The 19622-nt window shown below is 34.3% G+C and overlaps 1 protein-coding gene across 7 annotated transcripts in view; it reads right to left on the bottom strand.

The window, feature by feature from the left end:
* The window catches only part of cspg5a (chondroitin sulfate proteoglycan 5a), a 47170-nt gene that overhangs the window by 12143 nt on the left and 15405 nt on the right, over positions 1-19622 (bottom strand). For 2 of the 7 annotated variants that reach the window (XM_073847263.1, XM_073847265.1), the window contains exons 3-4: positions 6091-6279; positions 1376-1532 (exon numbers count right to left, since the gene is read on the bottom strand). In XM_073847263.1, coding sequence (XP_073703364.1) covers positions 1376-1532; positions 6091-6279 — 346 coding nt within the window. The remainder of the gene's footprint in view (positions 1-1375; positions 1533-6090; positions 6280-19622) is intronic. The other 5 variants (XM_073847266.1, XM_073847268.1, XM_073847267.1 and 2 more) reach the window with 3 other exon arrangements.

The following is a 19622-nucleotide window of genomic DNA, read 5'->3' as shown; positions in this document are numbered from 1 at the left end:
AATAATAATAATAATGATTACAAATAAAAAATAATTACATTTCTGCTATCCTATTTTATTTTAAATACTTTTAAATTATAACTTTTTTCAAATAAAACAAATGATAAATTAAAATTAATAATTACATTTCTGCAATCCTATTTTATTTTTAAAAATGAAATCAACCCAAAAAATAATACATTAAAATAAATAAAAATTAATGACTATATATTTGAATAAAAATAAAATGAATGCAAATTTTTTAATCAGTTTCATAAGATATCTGTAATTATTCACATGTAAAATAAGAAATATTCCTCAACATCGCTTAAAAAATAAATTATGTATTAATAATTGTAAATATATATTTTTTAAAAATATATCACAAATAATAAATTTAACTAAACAATAATTAATTATTTTTTAATAAAATAAAATACTTTAAAATATATAAAAAATATTCCTCAAAATCACTTTTAAAAAGAAAAAATACAATTATGTATTATATTTCTGTATGTATAATACGTATTATAAATATTAATAATTAAGCACTGCTTAATATTACATTTAAATACTTTTACATTTTAATTTATTTTTTAAAAATTCAGTCAGAAAAAAATATTTTTTTCAACCAGTTTTAAACTATATCTAATGTGAAATAAGAAATATTTCACTTTATATATATATAGTCACTTAAAAAAATATATATCATCCACAAAATAATATATAGTTTAAAATAAAATTTAAATTAATAATTAAATTAAAGTGAATAGACCTCTCACACACATTCCTCTGAACCGTAACATATCACAGACAGGACCTAGAATCCTCAAATCACCTCTAACCAAATTCCAAAAGGAATTATGTTTAAAACAAATGGCCTGCTTATATGTATATGTATGTATCGGGGAGAACGTGTCTTCCAGGTCTGCCTCTGTATTGATTCTTGCGTGGGATCAATAGGGCCGCCTTCCCATGAGTCTCTCAAACCCCTGTTAAAGAGTGCGTCTACAGGCTAGACTATCGGCTCATCTAGAGACACGGCGGTGAGGATGGATGGCGTGTCGGGGAGAGGCTGACAGACACGACAGACTCAGGTCAGCCACAGCAGCGCCGAGCCCCACCATTAACGGAGCATCAAAAGCGGCGCTCGCAACAAAAAACACACACCAGCTTTTTTTTTTTCTTGGCTGTTTCCCGGTTACCCTGTTGCTATGGTAACAACTGTTGCCTCAGTAACCACACTCCTATCTGAGAGCAGACCTTTTCAGCGGAGAAAACGCTCCCATCTCTCTGTGCGCCGTGCGCCCCCTCCCTTACCGAAAGGTTACGCTCGGGGTCCATGCAGAGAGGGGAAGGAGGGGGAGAGGAAAGAGAAAGACGAGAAACACGTTACCTGACAGATAATGTTATCATAGTAAGCCAAAGCACGGGCATGAGGGAGGTTAGGAGGGGTGTCGCAAAGTTTCCTTACATTTGGATGGGAGCCCTCAGCGATGGTGGACAACGAGAAATTATCATTGTGGTGCTCCGAGGAAGGACGGTACTTACTGCTGCGAGGTTGGGGAGGGGGCGGGGAGGACAAAAAGAAGGAGAGTGATGGAATGGAGGGAGCGTTGTGGGAAAATGAGAAGTATAGGGAGACACAAGGACACAATGGAAAATATACAGGGGACGAATTTAAGAATGAAGAGGTTATGAAGGACAGAGAACACAGAGAGAAAGAGAGAGAGAGAGCAAGAGAAAAGAGAATTAGTGCAATTCTAGGACTGCTTTGGAGGAAGAAGTTTAGACACACATTCAGAACACAACCTGTGATGCAACATACCTGATGACAAAATCACGCCTTTTTCTTAAACGTAACATATATGAAACGCTTTTTAAAATATTGGAAGTTCCAGACACATTTCATCATCAATAAATTAAGCTGGACTTATGTGATGATCGCAGTTTCTTCCCATTTCCTTCTCGACATTCCATTACCCATTACTCTTCTTGTTTTCAAATATATACTAAATGTGTGTGTGTGTGTGTATAGTAATTAATATTAATATTTACATATTAATTATTATTATATATTTCAAAAACTTTTATTTTTTGTAAAAATGTAATCAATTACAAATTAATACATTTAATAAAATTATAAATAAAATTAATCAAATAAAATAATTACATTTCTGCTATGCTATTATGTTATTAAAAAAACTGAAATAACATATTACAAAAATATACATTTATATTATATATGAATAACAAAAAATAAAAAACTATACATAATATATATATATATATATATATATATATATAATTACACATTATATGAATAACAAAAAATAAAAAACTATACATAATATATATATATATATATATATATATATATATATATATATATATATATATATATATATAAAATATACAAATATTGAAATATTTACATTTTTTATATATATATTATATATAGTTATTAATTGTAATATTTAAGTATTATAATATTTTTAATACTTTTAGTTCAATTCTAAAGATCTTAATCTTAAAAACTTAATATATATATTTATATGATATATATATATATATATATATATATTTCATATATATATAATCTTTTTTAAGATTTACATATTAATTATTATTATATTTTTAGTTCAATTCTAATTTATTAGAAATATGAATATTTAATATTTAAGAATTTTATTTAAATCAATTACAAATTAATAAATTGAACTAAATAAATAATTAAAATGAAACAAAAAAAAACTACATTTCTTATATCCTATTATATTTTTAAGAATATAATAAAAAATAACAAAAAAAACAATACATTTAAAAAAAAAATATATATATATATATATTATATATATAGTAATACATTTTTATATTTACATATTATAATATTTGTAATAATTTGAGTTCAATTCTAATTTATTTTTACATTATTTATTTATTTATTTTTATTAAAACTATATTTTTAGTTCAATTATAATTTTTAATTTTATATTTTTTATTATTTTTAAAATTGAATCAATTACAAATTAATAAATTGAACTTAATAAATAATTACAATTACACAAATAATTACATTTCTGCTATCCTATTATATTTAAAAAAAAATTAAATTAAAAATATATTTAGACATTTTAAAAATAATTTAGAATACTTTTAGTTAAAATTCAATCAATTAAAAATTAATACATTGAAATAAATAACAATTAAAATGGATAAAAATTATGTATTTACATTTTTATATATATTTATATAATATATAAATATATTTATTTTGATATTATATATAAATAACAATACATAAATAAATATTTATGTTATATATATAATATACAAAAATAATATTTTAAGCCTGCTTATTAATATGATGGCTCATATTATTAAGATTCACATAAATATAACGATTAAAAAAACTGTTGTTTTTTAAGGATCTACACTAATATTCAAGTTTGTGGACAGAAACATTTTTTTTGTAAAAGAAATTATTATTTTAATTTCTGAAGGATCATGTGACACTAAAGACTGGAGTAAAGATGCTGAAAATTCAGCTTTGCATTACAGAAATAAATTACATTTTACAATACATTAAAACAGAAAACTGTTTTTTTAAATTGTAATAATATTTATTATTATTTATTTTGATTTTGAACAAGCGAGTGCAGCCTTGCTGAGCATAAGAGAGATTAAAAACATTTTAAAAAATCCTTTAGACCCCAAACTTTTAAATAATACAGTGTAGGTCTCTAGAAGCATTCAGTGCTTTGGTATTGAGTTGCCAAATGATGTTAATTTAAGTCCTAAAGTGAAACCAACTGAGAATTTATAGAATCAACATCCCCTCCCTTATCTTCCTATAGATTTGAATGTTGTTTAGCACAGAGTGAATTCGAGCACATTTACTGGTAGCAGATGGAGAGGTGGGCGTCTGATGTCTTGAGTCTCAGCCCTGCCTCTCTAGCCTCTAGTTTCTCCCCTCCATCACTCTCACCTCCAAACATGGCCACCCTCCTCTGCAGCCTGTTACAAAACTCTGTGTTTCTCAGCTGGCACTTGCTCTCATCATTTTCCTTGTGTTCTTTGAGGAGGGTGTGTGCTGTTTAATTCCTGGCCGTAGCTTCCACCCCCACACCCCCCTGGGTCTCACAGCTGTATGTAGGTCAGCCGGCCCCTCCTCCCCCATCGCACTGCCCTACTTTCAGCTGGAGCTCCTGTGACATCATGCAGTCTGCCCGCTGCTAGCGCACTACGCTAAGCATTAGCACGCCAGCCACTCACTGCATTATTTGCTCTCTGCAGCATCCGATTAGCACTAACACTTTTCAGGGAATTTACAATGCTGCAGACTATTATGTTGTTTCTCTCAGCTAAACATTTATTGTTTTATTGTTTCACTCTAGTGTAAAAGCACTGATTAAGTTGGGTTGCTGGTCTCAGCTAGTTTAAAGGCATAGTTCACTCAAAAATGACATTCTTTAAAATAGCTTCTTTGCAGTTCAGCAGAAGAACGAAATTAATATGTGACCCTGGACCATAAAAAACAGTCATATGAGTCGTTTTTTTTTTTAAATTAAAATGTATACATCATCTGAAAGCTGAATAAATAAGCTTTCCATTGATGTATGGTGGTTAGGATAGGACAATATTTGGTTCGAAATACAACTATTTGAAAATCTGGAATCTGAGGGTGCAAAAAAATCTAAATATTGAGAAAATCAACCTTTAAAGTTTAAAATGAAGTTCTTAGCAATGCATATTACTAATTAAAAATTAAGTTTTTATATATTTATGGTAAAACATTTACAAAATGTCTTCATGTAACATGATTTTTACTTAATATCCTAATGATTTTTGGCATAAAATAAAATAATTTTAACCCATACAAAATTTATTTTTGGCTATTGCTACAAATACACCCATGCTACTTAAGACTTGTTTTGTGGTCCAGGGTCACATATAGGTTTGGAACAACAATCAACTTGAGGGTGAATAAATGATGCCAGAATTTTTATTTTTGGGTGAACTGTCTCTTTAAGCTGGCTTCTCTGCCTGGTCAAGTTGGTGTAAGTCCCTAAAAACATCTAAAATCAGTTTGAGAAGGCAAGCAGGTTTAACCTTTTCTTAAACTTTATTTAAACATTAAATAAGTATTTAAAAAAATATTAAAGAAACTTAATTAAGAGATTTCGTCTAGCAATCTTACACTGCAGTTCAAAATTATGGAATAATTAGGATTTTAAATCAATTTTGAAAGAAGTCTCTTATGATCTCCAAGTCTGCATTTATAAAAAAAAAAAAAAAAAAAATATATATATATATATATAGAGAGAGAGAGAGAGAGAGAGAGAGAGAGAGAGAGAGAAAGAAAGAGAGAGAGAGAAAGAAAGAGAGAGAGATAGATATATTTTAAATTGTTATATTTCACAATATTACTGTTTTTACTGTATTTTTGATCAAATGTGTCTCTGGACCACAAAATTGAGCTTTATACATCATGTGAAAGCGGAATGAACAAGCTTTCCATTGATGTCTGGTTTACTATATAGCAATATTTGGTCGAGATACAACTATTTGAAAATCTGGAATCTGAGGGTGCAAAAAAATCAAAATACTGAGAAAATCGCCTTTAAAGTTGTCCAAATGAAGTTCTTAGCAATGCATATTACTAATCAAAAAGTTTTGATATATTCACGGTAGTAAATTTACAAAATATCTTCATGGAACATGATATTTACTAATATCCTAATGATTTTTGTCATAAAAGAAAAATCTATAATTTTGACCCATACAATGTATTTTCGGCTATTGCTACAAATATACTCTTGCTACTTGAGAATGATTTTGTGTAAATGCAGCCTTGGTAAGCATAAAAGACTTCTTTCTAAAGTATTCCAAACTTTTGACGGTGTACAGGTACATGCCTGAGGAAGGTCATGAGATTGAATTGTTGCTATTTCAATAACTACACAACTATTTGGCAAGCTCCACTGTGTGCGACTTATTTTTTCCTAATTCCGCCACACAACACGAGCTTTTAAAGCATTTAATCCATAAAGCCTTCTACTTTGTCTTACTTTCTCTAGAAATCTGTAACCACACAGGCCAGAGTCTCACCTGCGCTTGCGCAACTTGTTGTTCTCGGTCTTGAGCACGTGCAGCTTCTTGGCAAAGCAAACGATGATCATGAACAGCAGGAGCACCATGAAAGCGGAGGCCCCGATGGCGATGCACATTACCTGGAACTCAGTGATGACCGACTCGCAGCGGGCACCCTTGTGCCACATGTAGTCCTGGATGTTACACCTGCCAGACAGAGAAGGGAAAATATATGTAAGCCTTTTACATGAAATTGACAATCTGCTTGTATCTCAAGAAGCAGATTTTAATGCAATAGTCAGAAGCTAAAGGATTAGCTCACTTCCAGAATAAAAATGATAATTCCTGATAATTCCTGAAGATTTTTCTCTATATAGCAGACTTCAGTGGTCGCCAATGTGTTAAATAGCCTAATTGCAGTTTCAATTCAGCTTCAAAGGGCTCTACACGATCCCAGCCGAGAAATAAGTGTCTTATCTAGTGAAACGATTGGCCATTTTCTAAGAAAATAAAACAAAAAACTTTTTAACCACAAATGCTTATCTTGCACTAGCACTGCGACTGCCCCCTAAAAGGCGACTAACCATTAGTCGGCGAGAAGAGGCTTGGTCGACCAAATTTTATTACTTGCAGAAAAAAAAATTCCACAGGAAGTGGTGAAGTCACGCAGTCTGTGACGACAGATCGTTAACGGCTGGTCTATGTGGTAATATAGGACATCCAAACGCTCATTTATCATTCAAATATGGCTTTTCATTTGAAAGATGTATGTAGCAGCAACTTTACATGGCAGCTCAATCTAATGTTATCCTAGAAAAAATGTGTGTGAAGTGTGCATGACAGATGGAGGCGCCTGTGCGGTCACTTTCACTTAAAATACTCCGTAATTTTTGCGCATACAAGATCAAAGTAATACATCTTTAGAATCTGTAAAGACTCTACGTTCATTTGTGTGCACTCACAATAACAACAAAACGTTGAGCTTTTGTAAAATAAAAGCAAACAAGATTCGCTTTCTGTCATCTCGGTCTCTTTAAACTTGAGCGTGAAACTTTGAAACTCTGTGTATACTTGCCTTACAGACATGAAAAACATCTATAGAGAATGAAATGTCTACTTTTAAATGAACCAATTCAAATAGAAAACAAATATTGTCAGATTATGTAATCCGTATGAAACATGCATACAGGTGCATCACTACTGCGGAAATGTATTGCTGACTTTATCTCTTAAGCCGAAAACAAAGAAAGCACTAGGTTACCAATAACTTATTAAAACGTTAATGCAGTCTTCTTGCTGTTACAGGTCCCTGGCAGTCTGGAAGACTGTAAGCAGTAGTCTTTGCAGTAAATAAGAAAGAGACAAGAGTTACTTGTTGCTTTCACAAGTCCTCTTTGATGTCTTTTATTACACATACACATATGTATTTAAGATTCAGTAAGACACTTTAAATCTAAAAATGATTCATAAACATGTTGGGATTATTAACACACACTGTATAGATACTTGAATCAAATCACATCACAATAAATAAATCAATACACAAATAACAACATGAAACCTTGACCATATGTACAGAAATGCTCTAATCCTTATACAAACTGGTTGAATTAACATTAGTGTGTCAGTTAGACAACTCAGGTAAGTAATTACGGTAAGTAATGCACTTAAATCACTCAGTTGAATACATCAATAAACATTCATAATTATTATATCTGCCAGTGCGATTGCTTGAGTGCTTATTAGGTAAGGCAATTAAAGGCTCATTAATATTATTGATATGGTTTATTAAAAAACGTGCGACTAATAGTCAACTAATGCTTAAAATGAACGACTACTAGTCGAGGGCAGACTAACTTCACACATTACGTAATCACATTAAAAAGATCAAGCACGGTTAATCTTCAGCTGTGTACTTCGGTTCAAAAAAGTAATGTGAAAAAATCTTTATCTCATTTTCTCCTACAACTTCAAAACCATCCAACATCGTTGTTTTACCTTTTTTTAATAAAGGGCATTTGACTTTCTTTGCACGTTTGCTTTGTAAACACTGGGTCAATACTTCTGCCTACGTCACACGTAACCTTTCTAACGTGACTACTTAATGCGTGAAGACAAGCTGGTCTGAGATGAGCATTTGTGGTTATTTTTTTTAGAAAACAACTATTCGTTTCGCTAGATAAGGCCCTTATTCCTCAGCTGGGATTGTGTAGAACCTTTTGAAGCTGCATTGAAACTGCAATTTCTTCAACCCTTTGGCTCCCATATATCCTGGAAAAAAATCCTGGAATGTTTTTCTCAAAAACCTTTTTGACTGAAGAAAGAAAGACATGAACATCTTGGATGACATTAGGGTGAGAATATTATCAGGAAATTTTTATTCTGGATTACTCTTTGCCGATATTATCCCTGACATTGGCCTCTGATGTTAGCAGTTCCTGGTTCAAGACCAGCAGGTTTTAGGGGCCAGTGCGGAGCCAATTTATCCGCTTCTTCTCCAATGAAAACAGCCTGGAGCAACACGGCTCTTACTGGGATTCGTTTAGCAGACAATATCACTCCAACACACACTCATTTTTTAAATGAGCCACACTTTAAACACACCATATTAAGACACACAGAAGACACACTATTTTAATCATTATTGGCTTCCCAAAAATGTGCTTTGATTCCACATGTAGTCTCTCTGGTTCCATATGAATTATTCATGGGGGCTCAGTGCATCTCCTACACCAAGGGCGAGTTAAAATTCACCGCCTTCAGCATTTTTACCATTCATTTTTGCAGACACCTGGGTGGATGACAAGTCCACTGCCTTTAAGTTTCTTCTGTACTGCATTAGACTGGATTTAACACCGGCTCTGAACTTGTCCCTGAAGAAAAGTCACTGAACTAACTTCAAAGACTGTCAGGATTTGTCATATTAAAACTCAGTGGCATTTGCCTTGAAAATCCAATAAGGCAATCTGATGTCACAATATTATATTTAAGTGTGTATGAAAATGCTGCTACCAAAAAAGGTTGCAGAACGCAGGGGTTTGCATCTGGGTTTTGTCAGGGATAAAAGCACATGGAAATCTGCATCCTCTCCATCAGCTCCCTAAACTCTTTCTCCTCCATTTTGCGCACATAACAAAGAGTAGGTTTGAGGACAGACCAGCAAACAAATTATATTAGAATAAAAATGTTACATGTTTTGTAATATTATTTTATATATTTTAAAATAATATAATATCACTGCGAATATTGTAACACACATATAGTATATCTTAAATATTATTTAATTTTTTTTAAATATTTAAAAATAAATATTTTTAATACAAAAATGAATAATATTATCTTTTTATTTAAAATAATAAAACTAAATATTTAGTAAAAATTATAAACACACACACATATATGCATATATATACACACACACACACACATATATATATATATATATATATATATATATATATATATATATATATATATATATACTTTTATTTTAAATATTTTTTATAATAAAACCTTCAGATTTATTTTACATATTATTATTTATATATATTATTTTATTTATTTATTATTTATATTTTACATTTTTATTACATTATAAAAATTAAAACCTATATATATATATATATATATATATATATATATATATATATATGTATATATATATATAATCTGAAGGTTTTACAAAACATTTAAAATAAAATTTAAAATAATCAATAAATCAAATATTTTATACATATATGTATGTATGTATATAAATTAAATATATATATAAATAAAATAAATATATATATGCATATACTATACTTTAAATATTATTTAAAAAATGTAAATATTTAAAATAAATATTTTTATATATAAAATGAATAATATTAAGGTTTTATTTTTAATTAATAAAACATAATACTTTTTAATGAGATATATATATATATATATATATATATATATAATTTTATTTTAAATATTTTTATAATACAAACTTATAATATTAATATAATATTATTTTTTAACACACATTTTACATTTTAAGATACATAAATGTAAAAAAAAATGTTATATTTTAATTACATTTAAGTTAAATATAAATTAAGGTTTCATTAGAAAACATTTAAAATAAAATGTGTGTGTGTGTGTGTGTGTGTGTATATATATATATATATTCTAATATAATATTTGATAAAATAATAATTTCTATGTATAATCAAAACATTCTGAATATCAATCAATTATTTTCTACTATAAATAATTTTTTTATTATATTATATTTTTATTATATATAAATATAAATAATATCAACATTTTGAATTTTAAAGTAAATTATTATAAATTCTAAATTATTTTCTATTATAAACAATGGAATATGTTAATTACATTTTTAATTTAACAGACTGATAAAATGTATAAATTATACATTGAAAAACTGAAAGTCTGAATGGTTCATGCCATTGTTGATGTTGCTCCAAGAACATGTCCTACTTGTCCAAATCACGTTAAGTGTGAAATGCACCTTGTGCAAGCCCTATAAAAAGCCTTAATGTGGGGTCATCATGCAGATAATCATGAGAAAGACAGCTACAAATAACCGGAGAAGGCAAGAACTCGACTGAAGAAAAACAGATGTATAATAAACCACAAATCTGATGATAACTGAAACATTTGCAAGCAATCAGACACGAATGATCTGCAAAGACTTCAACCCAGGGCTCTTCTCTCTCACTTAACCACATCCACACACTCAAATGTAAATGTCTATAGTGAAAGGAAGTCGTCTTCATTCACAGTCTTGGTGGTCACAGGAGGGGGGTCTGAGGTTTCACTCCTTTTCACTACAGCATCCTGTATGCCCCTTTGTGCCTGCGCCAACCCTGAGCGAGACGAAGGAGAACAGGGTTGGCGCGGCGCCACCGAGGGCATTCAATCCCAGGAGGGAGAGGTGACGGGTGTGTTGATGTGATCGTGCATTTAAATGCATCCTTACAGTGGGCTGTATAAAGCAGCCTGTCTATTCAGCCCCTCAGCTGTTTCTCATCCACCCTCCCAGATCTCAACACTCTCTTAATCGTGTTTGTTTCTTCTGCAAAACTTTGCATGCTATCTAAATTACATTCTACACCCATTCTCTTGCCCATTTTCCAACCCAACCCACTTTTCAAGGGCTTTTAGTCAAGATCTTTCTTTCTTTCTTTCTGTCTTGCATTCTTATGTTCCTATTTATCTCATGTTTCTAGCTGCAAAACCTTTGGACCACATCAGTAGTCAAAAATGTAATGCAATCAGTCATATTGATTGCTTGTAAGCTGTAAGCAATGAACCCGTTTACCCAAAATTAAAATTATGTGCAATAAAACTAAATAAAAGCTCAATTCTATAAAGCATAAAGAACATGATATGACTGCAACTGACAGGCTAAGTGAGTTTGTGTGTCTGATTTCAGAAACACAGACCAGGCTACAAAGTAAAAGCCATAAGGATACCTAACTAGGTTAAAGGGATAGTTCAGCCAAAAATGAAACTTCTGTCATCATTTACTCACTCTAATGTTGTGACTGACTTTCTTCTGTGGAGAACAAAAGATGTTTAGAAAAACATTTTCATCTATACAATGAAAGTCAATAGGCTCCATTGTTGTTTGGACAGAAGAAAGAAAGTCTTAGAGGTTTGGAACAACATAAGAGACATAACAACTGGAGTAGAAACAAGTTTCATTTAGAAATTGCTCACTCAGAAATTTGTACAAATAGTTACAAATAAGCAATTATGAGTATATATCACGATTCAGAGAAAAAAGTCAGAACTGTGAGTTTATATCACCCGATTGTAAGAAAAAAAAAGTCAAAATCGTGAGTTTTAATTGCAATTCTGAAAAAAAAGTCAGAATTGTGAGTATTTATCACGATTCAGAGAAAAAAGTCAGAACTGTGAGTTTATATCACACGATTCTAAGGGGAAAAAAGTCAGAATTGTGAGTTTATATCATGCGATTCTGTGGGAAAAAAGTCAGAATTGTGAGTTTATATCATGCGATTCTGTGGGAAAAAAGTCAGAATTGTGAGTTTATATCGTGATTCTGAGGAAAAAAAGTCAGAATTGTGAGTTTTAATCGTAATTCTGAGAAAAAAAATTGAGTTTTTATCACGTGATTCTGAGAAAAAAAAGTCTGAATTGTGAGTTTTATTCGCAATTCTAAGAAAAAAAGTCATAATTGTGAGTTTATATCATGCGATTCTAAAAAAAAGGCAGAATTGTGAGTTTATATCACGCGATTCTGAGGAAAAAAAGTCAGAATTGTGAGTTTAATCGCAATTCTGAGGAAAAAAAGTCAGAATTGTGAGTTTTAATTGTAATTCTGAGAATTTTTTTTAGTTTTTATCACGCGATTCTGAGAAAAAAGTCTGAATTGTGAGTTTTATTCGCAATTCTAAGAAAAAAAGTCAGAATTGTGAGTTTTAATTGCAATTCTGAAAAAAAAGTCAGAATTGTGAGTATTTATCACGATTCAGAGAAAAAAGTCAGAACTGTGAGTTTATATCACACGATTCTAAGGGGAAAAAAGTCAGAATTGTGAGTTTATATCATGCGATTCTGTGGGAAAAAAGTCAGAATTGTGAGTTTATATCATGCGATTCTGTGGGGAAAAAGTCAGAATTGTGAGTTTATATCACGTGATTCTGAGGAAAAAAAGTCAGAATTTTGAATTTAATCGCAATTCTGAGGAAAAAAAGTCAGAATTGTGAGTTTTAATCGTAATTCTGAGAAATAAAATTGAGTTTTTATCACGTGATTCTGAGAAAAAAAGTCTGAATTGTGTTTTATTCGCAATTCTAAGAAAAAAAGTCATAATTGTGAGTTTATATCATGCGATTCTAAGAAAAAAAGTCAGAATTGTGAGTTTATATCACGCGATTCTGAGGAAAAAAAGTCAGAATTGTGAGTTTAATCGCAATTCTGAGGAAAAAAAGTCAGAATTGTGAGTTTTAATCGTAATTCTGAGAATTTTTTTTTAGTTTCTATCACGCGATTCTGAGAAAAAAGTCTGAATTGTGAGTTTTATTCGCAATTCTAAGAAAAAAAGTCAGAATTGTGAGTTTTAATCGCAATCCTGAGAGAGAAAAATTGTGAGTTTATATCACGAGATTCTGAGAAAAAAGTCTGAATTGTGAGTTTTATTCGCAATTCTGAGATAAAAAGTAAAAATTATGAGTTTATATTGCGTGTTTCTGTGAAAAAAAGTCTGAATTGTAAGGTTATATCTAGCAATTCTTAATTTTTTTCACAGAATTGTGCGATATAAACTAATTGCGAGTTATAATGTCCGATTTTGAAGAGAAAAAAGTAATTTTCTCAGAATCTCACAATTCTGACATAAATCACAACTGCGTGTTATAAAGTCTGACTTTTCAGTCCAAACTGCGAGTTTTAGTTGCGATTCTGAGAAAAAAAAGTCAAAATTGGGAGATAAAAAGTAGCAATTACATTCTTTATTTTTTTATATTTAGTGTCAGAAATGGGCTTCCATACTTTTTCTTCCATACTTCTTCCATACTTGCAAGAGTAGCAACTGCAAGTTAATCTCACAATTGTGAGAAAAGAAATCTGAATTTCAAGATAAAACTCACAATTAAGAGAAAGAAATGTGACATATAAACTCAAAATTGCAGGAATAAAGGTCTTTATTTTTCGCAATTGCGAGTTTATATCCCATAACTGTGACTTAAAAATTGTGAGAAGAAAGGCAGAATTGTGAGACAGTACGTCACAATTACCTTCTTTTATTTTTTTATTCAGTGGCAGAAATGGGCTTCCATAGATAACAAATGAATAACTCTTAAAGGTGCCATAGAATGGAAAACTGAATGTACCTTGGCATAGTTAAATAATAACAGTTCAGTACATGGACATGACATACCATAAGTCTCAAACACCATCGTTTCCTACTTCTTATATAAATCTAGTGTTTGCAAAAGACCACCGAAAAATAGGTCAATTCCAACATAACACCGACTGTTACGAAACAGTCGGTGTTACAGCCGAGATCGTTAATAGTTACGCCTCCAACATTTGCATAGCCCAATCATCGTTTAAACAAGGCAAGCCACAGAAGGGACACAGTTAGCTTAATGCTAGCGCTAGCCTGTTACATTGCAATACATAGGATTTCACTTACCACATAAACAAAGAGATGACTGCTCTGATGATGGTGAATGATTTACAGAACCCTGAGTATCGCTGAGAAGCAGCTCAACTTGTGTGGTAAGAAGCATTCCCTCTGCATTATAACTTTACACAGAGCACATGGATCACAGTAAACAGACTAAAATGTCCGCGATTCAAAACGGCAGATTCAACAAACCGCATATTAAAAGCGGCTAGAGCTCCTAAATAAATGTATATTTTTATCCATGTGCCAGCTATAGAGACCAGTCAGCTTTGTGAAACATCCAATCAGAGCAGAGCTCATTAATATTCATGAAGCTTCCAAATAAGCCAATAACAGAGCATTTCATTCTAGGGGCAAATCCTAGGGTTGTAAATGGACCTGTAAAACCATTTCTGGAGATTTTTTGCCCTTTCCTATGTCATATACCTTCTATGTACAGTATGTAGATATCAGAGGACAATTTTAAATATTCTCTCAATGCATTCTATGGCACCTTTAAAAACGAATTACAGCTATATATACTGCTGTATATAAAAACTATATACAGCCTTACCCGACTGCATACATGTTAAGCAGATTGATTGTTATACTATCAAAAATAGTAAAGTACATTATTGCTCAGCAATATATTAAAAGTATTAAATTGTAACGATACGTGCTGGATGGACGAGACGAGAGACGAGGTAAACAATAAACATTAATATTTAATATAATCTTCAGATGAACAGGCTGGGACACTCAGGAACAGGCAAGATAATCCACACACAATTCACAAACATTTAACGACCGACATTGAACTCAAGAAACAGACAGACTTATAAAGACACACTAATCATTAGACACAGGTGACGGTGATCAGGGCTGACGAGGGAAAAACCAAATCACACAGAATCAACAGGGGGAGACAATGGGCGAAACCAAAGACATAAACAGACAGAACTGTGACATTACGCCCCCCTCCGGAAAGGCGCGTCCTCGCGCTGTGGAAAAAAGAAAAAACGAGAGGGGCGGAAAAACCAGGATACCAGAGTCAATGAAGGAGGGGGTTCCGGCGGAGGACGCAACCCCCGGAGGAGGACCAGAACAAAAGTCCATGTGACAAACCAGACAGTCCAGAGGGGCGACGACGGAGGGAGGAGCCAGGGAGGACATGGGTGGGGCATAAGGCAGGAGGAACCGACCCAGACCGCAGCCATGATGACGGCCCACTGTGGAGCCGACGGAGGGAGGAACCATGGTGGACGAAGGCGTGCCGACTCCATGGGGCCGACCGACAGAGGCGGAGCCCGAGGCGAAGATGGAGAGCCGATGATCCGGGGTGACGCCGAGGATCCGGAGGGCCAAGGTGGAGCAGGCTCTGGCGCCCGAGGCGGAGGCGGAGCCGGAGCGCCGGGGAGATGGAGGCTGTGCTCGCAGGAAGGAGGAGTCCCAAGGAGCCGGTGGGACGGCGCGACGAGGCACAGCCGGAGGAGCAGAGTCCTGAGGAGCCGATGGGGTGACGACTGACCAGGGCGGAGCCGGAAAGACGATGGAGCCCGGTGGAGCTGGTGGATCGACGGGCGACGGTGAAGAGGAGGGCGTCGAGAGCCGTGGTGGAACCGCGGGGTCGAAGGGCCGAGGCGGAGTCCAGGACTCGGAGGCTGGAGGCGGAGCTGAGGAATCCTCCAGCCGAGACGCCGATGGAAGCTGGCAGTCCCGCGGCGAGCCCACTGCACAGGTGGTGGGCTGAGGGTGAGCTGGGGGACTGACTGCTGACCTGGGAGACTTGGGGCGGCTGGGCGGGACCAGCGGGAACTCAGGACTGCTGGGCGGAACCAGCGGGAACTCAGGACGGCTGGGCGGAACCAGCGGGAACTCAGGACGGCTGGGCGGAACCAGCGGGAACTCAGGACGGCTGGGCGGAACCAGCGGGAACTCAGGACGGCTGGGCGGAACCAGCGGGAACTCAGGACGGCTGGGCGGAACCAGCGGGGACCAGGCAGATTCAGACAGACGAGGGCGGGTGGGAGGGAAGTCTATGCAGGTCAGTGGCTCAGAGAAAAAGTCTATTAAGTCACATGAGTTATCTTGGGCAAGATCCGAGAAGAAGTCTATTAAATCCCCAGAATTAGATCCAAGCTCACCCTCAGCGGTGGTGCAGTGGGCAGGGCTCTCTGTCGCCCCCTCTCTTGCTCCACGTGACAATCCACCGTCACGGATGTTGATGCCGGCTCTCGCACCTGGTCAGATGGGTCAGGCTCTGTCGCTCTCGGCTCTGGCACTCCATCTGCGGTGGGCTCAGGCTGTAACTCCGCATGTCGGGGTGATGTTTGGCTGGGTTCTGGGTCGTGAGTGGGGCTGACGTCCTCCTCGATGACGCCGACAGTCCAGGAAGATGGAAGATTGGCAGGACGCCAACACCCACTCGATGTAGTCCGGCAGGCTCTCTTGAGGACCCTCCCCGGATAGCAGCGCCTTGGTGGTGGAATTCAGTCCCAGGTGGTAGTAGATGCATAGGCTGCTATCCGGGAAGTGGGAATGTTCTGCCAGGGAGATGAACTCACGTGTATGGTCCTCAAGAGAGCGTTCCTCCTGCCTCAGGAGGATGAGACGAACAGTAGGGTCCATAATCGATCAAACAATAAAAAACAAAACACTGAGGGAAAAAGACGGAAAATAAACGCAGGGGAAAGTGCCGGATAAACTTTTTCGGTCGGTCGTTCCTGTAACGATACGTGCTGGATGGACGAGACGAGAGACGAGGTAAACAATAAACATTAATATTTAATATAATCTTCAGATGAACAGGCTGGGACACTCAGGAACAGGCAAGATAATCCACACACAATTCACAAACATTTAACGACCGACATTGAACTCAAGAAACAGACAGACTTATAAAGACACACTAATCATTAGACACAGGTGACGGTGATCAGGGCTGACGAGGGAAAAACCAAATCACACAGAATCAACAGGGGGAGACAATGGGTGAAACCAAAGACATAAACAGACAGAACTGTGACATAAATAGGTTATAGTACATCCTATTTATGCAAAATGGAATATATATGGATACATTTTGTATGAAAAGTCAACTATATCACTATATTATCAGTCAGCTTTATATGACAATTATATACAATTTCATAAAATCATTTTTACAAGATAAATTTTTATATATAAGTGAACTATCCTTTTAACCAAGCACAATTTGGTCTTACTTTGAAAGAGCATTGTTAAGCAGCATGCGCACCTGGAAAATGTTGGTCTAAGCTAGATGAGGGTTGAATTTGTACCGTTAATCTCTGTGTATAAATATGGAGATTTTATGAAGCTGCCGTGTGGACAGATGGTCCGGCTAAGACAGTGTTTGTGTGTCCGTGTGTGTGTGTGTGTTGCATGGAGTGCTGAGATGGATGGATGCCAAACAGCCCCAGCTGAGCAGTAGCAAGCAGTAGTTGAAACAGATGTAGTGATGACATGTCATTCCATCACTAATATCTCTCTTAAGACCAAACCTCCCCTCTGTTCTCCTCCATTTCAACACTTCTCTCTCTCTCCGCTCTGCTATGTCTTCCTCTTTCCAAAAGATTTTGTAATAAAAATGTCACCTTCTTTGTTGACAAAATATGCATAAGGGTTGTTTTACACAATTTACGTTATAAAATGTTGCAAAAACATCAAAAATTATGCAAATAAATGTATTATGATAGATGAACATTTAAAGGGATAGTTCAGCCAAAACTAAATATTCTGTCATTAATTACACACCCTCATGTCGTTCCAAACCTGTAAGACCTTCATTTATCTTTGGAACACAAATTGAAAAATGTTTCATATTTAAAATAACGGTTTTCTGATTGAATGTATTTTAAAATGTCATTTATTCCTTTGATCAAAGCTGAATTTTCAGCATTATTACTCCAGTCACATGATCCTTCAGAAATCATTATCGTCACAGGAATAAATTACATTTTAAAGCATACATTTTTTAAAAAGTTATTTGAAATTGCAATAATATTTCACAATATTACTGATTTATCTATATATTTGAAAACATGAAAAAAATTCTAATTATTCCAAATCTTTGGATGATAGAGTATATGAAATACTACACTACCCATCAAACGTTTTTGAACAGTACGATTTTTAATGTTTTTTAAGAACTATTTTCTGCTCACCAAGCATTTATTTGATCTGATTTACAGCAAAAACAGTACAAGTTTGAAACATTTTTACTATTTAAAATAACTGTTTTCTATTTTAATATATTTTAAAATGTAATTTAATAAAAAGTTGGATATATAAGTATGTCCAACTTTATTTGCATACATACAGTATACTTAGGGTGATATATACTACATAGCATATCATAACTGCGTGTATAATTGCGAAATTTGAACTATATTATTGCCCAGCTCTAATCTGCTAAATGTGACGCATAAAGGCATAAAGATATTAAGATTTTATAAACATCAAAATCATGATTTTTCATAAATCTGCTTTGAAACTATGCGTATTGGTAAAAGCGCTGTATAAGCAAATTTGACTTGACAGCCTCAAAATGCATCTTGAATATTAATATTCAACAAAATGTTCCATCTGAGCTAGTTTTGACTGTATAGGCACCTTAAACAAATATCAGCAATATCATGCAAAACGGCCTCTGGAGAGATTTTCTAAAGCTTGGCGCTGCACTGCCTCTTAATTAAATGTCAGTACAGCTTGTCATGCTAAACACAGCCACACCATGAGCAGCAACCCTTCATTAACTCTAAACATGTGGTTTACCAGAGCTGCCACACTCATCACTCCTCAATTCCTGAAAACAAAAAAAAAACCAATTCACCAGGGTTATGGCACATCATTCGGTTCTGCCAAATGCTTGAAATATTCACTTGACTGGGCTTGCAAAGGCTGTGGTTGATCCCTGGGGTAGTCTAAGGGTGATTCCCAGATGGAGAACGCTATTACTCAGAGACCACCAATAACCCAGTGACTGAGACGGATCAGGACTGGATTAGGACCAATCTTTAATCAGGTCCCGCTGTGTCTGTCACAACATCATTCTATCTATCTAGAAAACAAAGCGTTTGCTGATCTTCAAAATCTAAATGAGCAAATTATACGATTTAACAAACAGGAGTATTTTTCTGGCAACAAAACAACCAGGATCCTCATTATGATGACAAACTTCAAACAATCAAACCTGAGGAAAAATATACACTATTCAACTATTAAATTAATTGTTGATTAATGAAACAAAAGCACACTACCAGTTAAAAGTTTTTGAACAGTAAGATTGTTTTTTTTCTGCTCACCAAGCCTGCATTTATTTGATCCAAATTTTGAAATATTTTTATTATTTAAAATAGCTGTTTTCTATTTGAATATATTTTAAAATGTGATTTAT

Source organism: Garra rufa, chromosome 9 (genome assembly GCF_049309525.1).
Source record: "Garra rufa chromosome 9, GarRuf1.0, whole genome shotgun sequence".
Classification (NCBI taxonomy): Eukaryota; Metazoa; Chordata; class Actinopteri; order Cypriniformes; family Cyprinidae; genus Garra; species Garra rufa.
The sequence above is the reverse complement of the archived record's forward strand: the minus strand, read 5'-3'. Positions and strand labels throughout refer to the sequence as shown.